Genomic DNA, 9851 nt, shown 5'->3' on the forward strand with positions numbered 1-9851 from the left:
GGACCCACGTAACTTTTTTCAGGACCCACGTAACTTTTTTGAGGACCCACGAACTACCCACGAGGGCACGAAGGCACGACCCACGAGAGCACGAGGGCACGGGACGCACGTAATTAATCACACTCCATTAAGATGTATTCTTAACTTTTTGAGTGTTATGTCTAAAAAATGTATTTTCAAATTGTTCTTCTATTCACCATGTTGTAATATATTATTTTTGTGCAATTTTCTAAGAAATCTACCTACTAAAGGCAGAGTGATTGTTTACCCGCTGTTTACTCTTGGCGAATGAATAATTCACGCAGAGACTGATGATGGATAGATTTAATGTATGGAAGGTTAGTTGTAAAAATACTTTGCGTGTAATATGACACCTCCCTGAAATCATTGACATTAAGAGTGATATAGTAACCTTCTATTTCAAAGCTTGTCAAAACTAAATACGTGTTTTGTTTATTTTACTATTTGCTTATTCTTTCTCCCTGACCAAGAGTAGACTGTCTTCATGAAACACTGTGTAAGTGTAAACGAGAGACACGTTGAAAGATATTTAGCGACGTGAACAAGCTGCACAAGGTAAGTTTGAACTTTGCACTATTTTTCTTTGTCACCGTCCTTAGCATTATAGAAGACAATCGACTTTTAATAGCAAAGAATTTCCCGTGGTTGAGATTGTAAGCAATACGAAATCTAATATCTAAGTCTGTGTACTTTAAGATTTATTAAAAATTACTTTTATTGTCTTCTATTGTAACTTGTTAGGATGCTGGATGAGAGCGAGTAATGAGAATATGGAAGTTTCAAAAATTGGAAAGAAAAACTAACTATTTTTGTAAAATTGTGTAGGATTATGAAAGGAAACATTTCTTCATTTTTGGAACATTTTCTTAATGATCTAGAAATACCATCTTGGAGACGTGATGTTCTTACTTCCAATTGCATTCATTTTGTCATCCATGATACAAAATGGTATTGCAGACGCGAAGCTACCATCAAACATACCTCAACGTAAGGATTGAGAAGAATAAATGTACTATTAGACACCCCCTCACAGCTCCTCTAGAAACCCTCTCCACTGGAAAGATTGGCCAAAGTATCGACCCCGGTGGAAAATTTTACTCTAATTTTTTTCACCGCTGAAAATAATCAGATAAGCCAATCTTCACCGCAAATCATTGTGCTATTTTTTCCATCCCCACTGAATTTTCTTGCTCAAAAATAATGGATTCCAAATCCCAAGTCATGAGCAAAATAATTCTTATTTTTTTGGCACTTTGAGCCTGAAATTGTTCTTACTCATACGGTGTAATTGAGGTATTTTAGGCGTTATACCCATTTCTTGCTAACTTTGATCTATAAATTGCTTGAAAATGAGTAGTTTTAAGCTAGTACTGTTCTTCATTAAATTGTTCTTATTTTTTGGCAATTTTGAGCCTCATTGTTTTTATAAAATTGTTCTTATTAAAAAGTGTAAAGGGCTACATACACTACACAATATATTGTCAGGCAATATATTGACAATATATTGCTGAGTGCCGACAATATATTGAAAAGGTGTCTGCAATATATTGTCAGCTTCATTTGCAGTATTCCAATAATATAGGGAGATTGTTTACAAAAAGAAAATTCCTTTTTATAATAGAGCACCTATTATTGTCTACTCTGTACAGGTGGACAGATATGACAATGGCTTAATGCACTCTAGAACAAAATACTCAGAAACAGTTTTAGGCTTGAAACTCAAAAAGTTAAGAACATTTAAAGACTTACAAAAGATTTGGATATTCTCATTAAAAAACGTGTCTGGCAAGTATCTCGCTTGTCAAAAGCATTTAATTTAGCGAAACCACGAACAGCACCTCAAAATCATGATATAATTATCTGGGTCACTACTGAGAACTACTTCTCTAATACAACTTATGAGGACATATATGAAGGCCAAACAAATCTAGAAGCTTTTGCAAGAACATTTAGAAGCTGATGAAAATATGAAATTCAGCATTCCTTCTTCTAAATTGAATTTTGCTTTCTGATGATTTTGATGGTGCTGTGTCCAATAAAGTAGACTAAAGGATATTGCAATCTTGAAATTTTTCACTTTCGTTTTCAAAAATTATGCAAAAGTATACCAAAACAATGAAATATATTCCAAAAAACCATCAAAGTTTATGCGGAAATTATGATAAAAACATAAAATACCTCCTCGATTTAAAAATGAAATATTTAATTGATCATGGTTTTCTGCTTGTTTTTGTCCATAAAGGGACTGAATCCTCACGCAAAGCCGAAAAATGGACTGCAAATTACACCGGGCCACTTATCAGCGCCATCCAGTCTATCAAAAAGCTATAAGTGGCCCGGGGCTACCTGATCACCTTGTCTTTTGACATTTAATTTCGATAATGATTTTCAAAGCTTTTAATTTGACGTGGAAATCAAAATGAGGGAAAAGCATCGAATATTATTCTATACCTAATTTAGTCAATTAGTTCCAAAATTATAACGTTTTTGAGTTGAATTTTAAAGAGATGCCATCACGCCATGAAAAAACTTTCAATCTTCGTAACTTTGGATTTGACCAGCATTCCTTTTAGCTTATAAATTAACTTGCTTTGTACCTCAATTTGGACCAGAAGTTTATCTTTTTCCACCCCTAAGGGGGGGGGGTTTCTACCCTTGCCGACCGATGGGAGTTTGCCGCCGAAATTCGAAAACGGACCCGGATCTCTTTTTTTTTTTTAAGTGACCCTGAATGGGACTGAACTTCAAAAACTTTCTTAAAATTTTCCATGTCTTTTTTGCAAATTCCCCCAAAAAGGAACTCTTCGAAGGGACTTAAGTTTTATTTTTGATGTTTTTGCGGCTCTATCTTGGACTCATGGAGATGAAAACAGGTACCCTGACCAGTGGCACATCCCTTTTCGCCCAAGTTTCCCCCGGGTCTTCTGCCTGTACCATTTTGGATTTGGAATATTCTCAGAAAAAATACTTTTTCCCAGCCACCAGACGAAGTCATCTGACAGAAAATGGGAACAACGAAGCTCAGAATAGATCCTCTAAAATCAACCATTTGAAGTACTGTTACATTTTATGAGGAGTCGACCCTACACATAAGAGTTGTAAAACTAGAAATGTATATACACTTATGCCATTCTTTGCCTTTAAATGAGCCATACCATTCGTTTTAATAAGTGATGAATTATTTATGAAGTCTTTTATTCTTCAGGTCTTTACTGCTTCGGATGTTTGGCAACGATCAAAGGTACTGTAGTTATTTGTATGCATTACACCCCCTTCTTAAAGATCCGGTAGGATTATTACAGCCAGTGTAGAACTTATTAGATATATCTGGTCATGAATTATTAGAATTTTTCAATCTTGGAATTGAGATTGAGAAATATCATTTTCACTTTAAATTTGGAATGCTAACTGACCATAGAAGTTTATAGTCAATTCCTGTAAAGTCACAAAAAGCTGCTTCGTAGAGAATAACAGTTGAATCTATATAAAGTGCTGACCGTTTGTAAAAATAAAGAGTTCTCTCGAGCGGTTTGCGTCATTTGGCTTTTTTTTGGCAAAAAGAGGTACATATGTGGTTGATAAAAATATTTTGGTGTGATGGTGTTATGCATTTTAAACGATGGTAAAATATTTCTTTTCAATGTAGAAACCACGAAGCTTGTAAATAAAAGGCGAATAACGAAAGATAACCGTGCATCGAAAATTCAAGATATTTTGGAAACAATTTGTGAAGCAAACCGATTTGTTGCATACGAATACTCGCCTCCCAAAACTGTCAAAGCTTGTCAACTGCTTTTGGAAAGACACGAAGAGGAAATTGAGTCAGCTTTGATAAGAGAACAGAAAGATTTATCAGAATACGTTTGCAGGACGTTGAGTGGGGCTTGCAATGAAATTGATACTAAAGAGGAGAAGAAACCTTCAAAGCACGCTGATATCGATCTGAAAGAAAACGCCTCTGTTCAAATTGACCCATCTACTGGCAAGATGACACCAAAAGGTATTACATATACTTCTAGAATAGTCATTCAATGAACGAATCCTTTCTTAGTAACACCCCTGTTTCAGTGGCCTAGTAAAGTTCGAAATTCACCGGGCTTAGATTTGAGATTAGTCAGGTAGAATTGCATAACTGCCCAGGAACATGTCAGGAATCACCAAAAAAAAGCCCCCCAGGAAGATGGGAACACCCTCAAATCTATAATGGCGGACATGGTACTTTTTCTACAATTAATCAAGGGGGATAACTCATTTTTAATGATTTTCAAATGTCAAGACAGGGAGATTCCTCTTGATGAGTATATAAAGAAAATGGGGTCACTTTTGAAATTTGGACCACGTGGTCCCAAGATATGACAGCTAAAGTCCAAAAAATGACGATTTTGATTACGTTAGCATTTTTACTAAGAGCAATAATAAATTGGAACATCGACATGCTCATCATGTAGCCCTGATCACGGGCTTTCAGAAAAATATATGGTTTAATATGTTTAGATCAGCCATTGGCGAGATATAACGATTTTAAAATCGTTTAAAACGCTTATTTTTGCTGAGTCAGCACTTTTTTCGATTTTAAAATCGTTATATCTCGCCAACGGTTGGTTTAAACATACTCCCTTGATTAATTGTAGAGAAAAGTACCATGTCCGCCATTATGAATTTGAGGGTGTTTCGATCTTCCTGGGGGTGGGGCTTTTTTTGGTGATTCCTGACATGTTCCTGGACCTACAATCGGGGACAAAATACTTGGCACAAAAGGGAAATTCACCGGGGTGTTTTGAAACCACAATCGATTTGTAAGTGCTCTAAAGTAGGTTCGAAGGGTAGAGTTTTAACTCTGAGTTTTAACGCTAGACTTAAGACTTAGGACCTTAGGATCTGAGGATCCAAAAGTTCAAAAATGGTCCAGTAGGGCTTGAAATATAGCCTAGAAACCAATAAATCCCTCTTAGATCGAAATAATCGATGAAATCAAGTTGAGGGCCTAAAATTGACATTCTCGCTCGAACCTCAATTTTCGAAAAATGGTAAATTAGCCAAAAGTGCAAAAATATTATGGCACGGATTGTCTCAGAAACTGAAAAATGCCAAATTCTGCTCAGCGGGGGGTCTAATTTCAAGTTTCAAGCAATTTTTCGGGCTCAAAATCCCCCTTTCGTCAATTTTAGGGGCTAAAACTTGAAAAAAAGTCAAAATTTTCTGAAATTTTCACCTTTTTGACTTTTCGTAAATTGCACCTTTTCAAAAAGTTAAATATTTCACAAAAAATTGATTCTGACCTAATGAAAATGCCTCAAAATGGTTGGAAAAGGGTTATTTTCACATCAAAGGGGTTTTCCTCTAATTTAGACCCCCGCAGAGCAGAATCGCATTTTTTAATTTTCAAAGACATCGGGACAAAATACTTGGCACAAAAGGGAAATTCACCGGGGTTTTGAAAACCACAATCGATTTGTATGCTCTAAAGTAGGTTCGAAGGGTAGAGTTTTAACTCTGAGTTTTAACGCTAGACTTAAGACTTAGGACCTTAGGATCTGAGGATCCAAAAGTTCAAAAATGGTCCAGTAGGGCTTGAAATATAGCCTAAAACAATAAATCCCTCCCAGATCGAAATAATCGATGAAATCAAGTTGAGGGCCTAAAATTGACAATTCCGCTCGAACTTCAATTTTCGAAAAATGGTAAATTAGCCAAAAGTGCAAAAATATTATGGCACGGATTGTATGTGCAAAATTTCATCTCTACACCATTTTTGTCCCGGTTTTAGTGGTTTATGACCTAATTCTACCTGATTAGATCTCAAAAACTCACTGGAGAGAAGTTTGAGCTCAATTCTCGCTGGTATAGGAAATAAATCACTTTAAACCGGGTTTGTTCATTGCCCTACCGCTAGACTCTTTAGCAATTTTTTTCACCGGTTTATCAAACGGGGTGGGTGTGACCGGCTCACTGATACAAAATGCTTAACCATAGGTTCGAAATCATCAGACAATTTGCGCAAAAGGTTTTTTTCAATCTCTACTTGTTTAGAAAAGAAGAAAAGTGGAAAAACCATTTCAAAGAAATCAGGAAAGAAAAACAAGAAAAAGACAACCAAGAAATCTAAGAAAGGTATGTTTAACCTCAAATTCGTCCAATTCAATTAGGATATCACCCGAGTAGAGATAACGATAAGTGATCGTGGCACCGTATTCTTTTCTATACGAGCTTTTGTTCTACCAAGAATATGTCAATAGCTCTTGACGTAATTAAAACTTTGGACATGAGATTTTCTGTAAACAGAAAACATGATGAATTAGAAGAAATAGTATATGGCCCCCAAAACGGAGACGGCCCCCAAAACCGTCAAGTCAAACAAGATTGGAAATTAACCCCTAAAAACTGGGTAACTCTGGAAAGTATAAACATATACCAACTACGAACATACCAACTCGTTAATTCAAAGTTTTTCAAAAGAATTCGAAATATTTCACGATAAAATTAGCATTAGAGACTACTAGTATTTTGCACGGGATTTTGCACTCAGCCTGGCCTGAAGCATTTATTGTTTTGGTATGAATCTTTTTTGCAAAATTATCAAAAAACTAATTATTTCATCGTGTCATTAATTTGAGACAGGTTTAAGCTGGTTTAAGTGATGGGTTTTGAACAATTTCAATTTAATTGAATCGACGTTTTGGGGGCCACTAACCTCCGTTTTGACAACCATTTTTATGAAGATAAAGAGAAAAGTAAATTTTGACGTTTTTAAAGCGTAAAGCATTGCCTTCCAACCTATTGATATTAATTTGATGTCGGTGCTATGCTTTTTGATTACGATATTTCGAAAAAACCTGCTTTTACGGAGCCATTAGAAAAATGTGACTCAACTTTGACTGAAAAAAAAAATCACATAAAAACCTTCATTCTAAGAAAATTATTTTTTGGGAAAGAAATTAGACATGTTGAAGCTTTATTCACAAGAAAAAATTTTAATTTTCCCTATTTTCTGACTTCACTAGAAACATTTCAATTTGGATAGACGTTTTGGGGGCCAGATACTGTAGTTCCATTGTATTTTTCAATCGATTCTCTCCTAGATGTAAACCCTCCAAAGGCTTAAGACACGAGCTAGCTCTTTTTTATATCAGTTCTTTCATAAGATACATTCCATTCTCTTAAAGATGTGGAGAAAGGAGCATTGCATCATCTCAATGTTGACATCAACGATCCTGCTTCCATGGAACGAGTCATGGCCCAAATCAAAAAACTTTCCACATCTGATCAAGAAAAAAAAGATGAGCTATAAATACTGTAAATTTCTTTAAAAGTATTTTACCGTAGTTCATTATATCATTATAACTGTTGTTACTTTCATTTTCAGTCTTTTCACTGCTGCTTTTGTCAAATTTGAGGAAGAGAATCTCTTACACGATTTTTTTTATAAGACTGGTGTTTTTTAATTTCATCACGGATATTCTTAACCTTTTGGGGAAAATCATCCTGAAATAATTTTATGGTATTCTTTGGTTACAAATAAAACCCAGCCTAAATCTAGCAAGCAATATAAACCTCGAGGAAATTTGTGGCACTTTCGTGAGAGCTTTTAGGTAATTTACAGGTAAAATGCTTTAAAAATGTACGGTGAGTATCACACCGTAACGTATGAATATTAGCGAGATTATGTATCGGAGATATTCTACGGCTACGGTTGCGGGACTGCCCATACGAACCGTCACCAAAGGTGACATGTCGTTGTCTACTTTGCTCTGAACGGGAAAAACACCAAAACACCGTATAAGCAAAGTCGACATAATGCCGTACGTCAAATATCGAACTTGCTTTCACCCGCCATTATTTGCCTTACTGGCCACTTCACTTGCCACTCTAACCGTAGCCGTAGAGAATTCCAGATACATAACCTCGCTATTACATGTCATGGTGTGACGAAGACAGGTCCCAATTTCATTCAAGGTGCATTCAGCGAGAACTAAAGTAACCATGACAATCGTCCAATCAAATCACAAATCGGACACGTAAGAAAGATTCAGTAAAAAAGTCTCTGAACATAATAGTAGGCAAACTCTTAGGACCCGCGACATCTTTTATGCGACGCAACCAAACCTGGTTTCTATTTCAAAGAATGAAGTATTTAAAGATTTTTTCACAAGGGTTTCACAAGAAATTTTTTTAGGACCCAAAAACTGACGCCACAAGCCCCTTGACCCCTAAAGTTTGACGAAATTTCAAAGTAAATAAAACCCAAAACCAGTTAAACGAATCAAAAGCTCTGAAAAAACGATATAGAGGACTTTTTAGTGGATATAGTTGATTTTTTATCGAGATCAGCAGGTCTTAACTGAGAAATTTTCAAGATAACACGCTTATTTCGACAATTTCCAACTTGCTGAAGTTATCTCGAAAATTTCCGACTAGGCTGATGTCATCTCGACAATTTCCGACTTTGCAAATGTTATCTTGGTAATTTCCGACTTAGCAAATTTTCGAGATGAAATTTGCTAAGTCAGAACTTGTCGAGATAGCATTTGCTAAGTTGGAAATTGTCGAGACAACATCAGCCTAGTCGGAAATTGTCGAGATAACATTTGCTAAGTAGGAAATTGTCGAGATAGCATATCCCTAAGANGCTTTGGGCTTTTTTCTTAGATAGTGATTCGTCTTAGACTATAACATAGTCTAGTAATACAGTAGTATATGCGTTATATGATATACGATTATTGTTACGGGATTTAGTTTGTATAAACTAAAATTGTTCCCTCCTTTACTTTTTGCTTTATTTGTACTATGTCTGAATTAGTCGTCTAGTTTAATAGACTAACACACCCGTGAACAAATTGAAATTTCGCACACTGCCGTGGTCACTATCTACAATTAGTGAAAATTTCTAGTCAAAAGTACCAACAATTCCTGAGTTCCGGAGTGTGACCCCTGCATGTTGTCTAGTTTTTTTGCAACCGACTTTAGTTGAAAATTGCGTGATCGAAATGATCTACAAACTGATAATAGATGTAAAAAATTTTCTCTTACCCATCATTTCTTCCTTCAGCTTCTCATTTCGTTCTTCGATTTGTTTTGGTAGCCTCTGAACATAGAATGTGAAAAATCTTTTAGAAATATGGCAATTATTTTTACAATGTCCACCTTTCCACTCACAAAGAACCACGCTTCTTACTCTTAGGCCTCCATAAACGGTGTAGTTCGAATAAAGTAGTAGAAAATTAAGAAAGGATTTACGCAAAAAAACCTCAGAACGAATAAGAAGGTATTGACAATTTTATTTCAAAAAACTAATAACAGGTACAATCAGTCACAAAATACTTGGCACAAAAGGGAAATTCACCGGGGTGTTTTGAAACCACAATCGATTTGTAAGTGCTCTAAAGTAGGTTCGAAGGGTAGAGTTTTAACTCTGAGTTTTAACGCTAGACTTAAGATTTGGACTTTAGGAACTGAGGATCCAAAAGTTCAAAAATGGTCCAGTAAGGCTTGAAATATAGCCTAGAAACCAATAAATCCCTCCCAGATCGAAATAATCGATGAAATCAAGTTGAAAGCCTGAAATTGACATTCTCACTCGAACTTCAATTTTCCAAAAATGGTAAATTAGCCAAAAGTGCCAATATATTATGGCACTGATTGTAGGTCAGCCAGGGTACAATTTCAGATTTCCCCATATTTTTTTTTGAAACGTGGTCCGTTATGGCATTTAGTGGAAGTGAACAAAGATGAGTTGTTTGCGTTGTTAATGCTTCGAAAGAGGGTAAAAAAATATTCGTGGCGCATAGTGGCGTTGATATTTCCGCCCACTACTTAATGGAACTTCCTCTCGC

At 35.8% G+C, this 9851-nt stretch overlaps 1 protein-coding gene across 1 annotated transcript; it reads left to right on the forward strand.

The window, feature by feature from the left end:
• Nucleotides 1–485: 485 nt before the first annotated feature.
• LOC136819981 (uncharacterized) lies at nt 486–7447 on the forward strand. Its single transcript, XM_067076214.1, has 6 exons — nt 486–576; nt 900–1008; nt 3227–3262; nt 3668–4021; nt 6052–6132; nt 7185–7447. Exons 2-6 carry the CDS (start codon nt 921–923, stop codon nt 7307–7309), a joined length of 684 nt encoding a protein of 227 aa, XP_066932315.1. The 5' UTR covers nt 486–576; nt 900–920; the 3' UTR covers nt 7310–7447.
• Nucleotides 7448–9851: the final 2404 nt, after the last annotated feature.

The sequence above is a fragment of the Clytia hemisphaerica genome, unplaced genomic scaffold (assembly GCF_902728285.1).
Source record: "Clytia hemisphaerica strain Z4C2 unplaced genomic scaffold, Clytia hemisphaerica genome assembly, whole genome shotgun sequence".
Classification (NCBI taxonomy): domain Eukaryota; kingdom Metazoa; phylum Cnidaria; class Hydrozoa; order Leptothecata; family Clytiidae; genus Clytia; species Clytia hemisphaerica.

Excerpts from the sequence above, each read along its gene's own strand:
- LOC136819981 (XM_067076214.1), top strand. The coding sequence starts at position 921 with ATGTTCTTACTTCCAATTGCATTCATTTTGTCATCCATGATACAAAAT. Across the intron at positions 1,009-3,226 it reads ACCATCAAACATACCTCAAC|GTCTTTACTGCTTCGGATGT; the intron begins GTAAGGATTGAG and ends TTTATTCTTCAG. Across the intron at positions 4,022-6,051 it reads TGGCAAGATGACACCAAAAG|AAAAGAAGAAAAGTGGAAAA; the intron begins GTATTACATATA and ends CTACTTGTTTAG.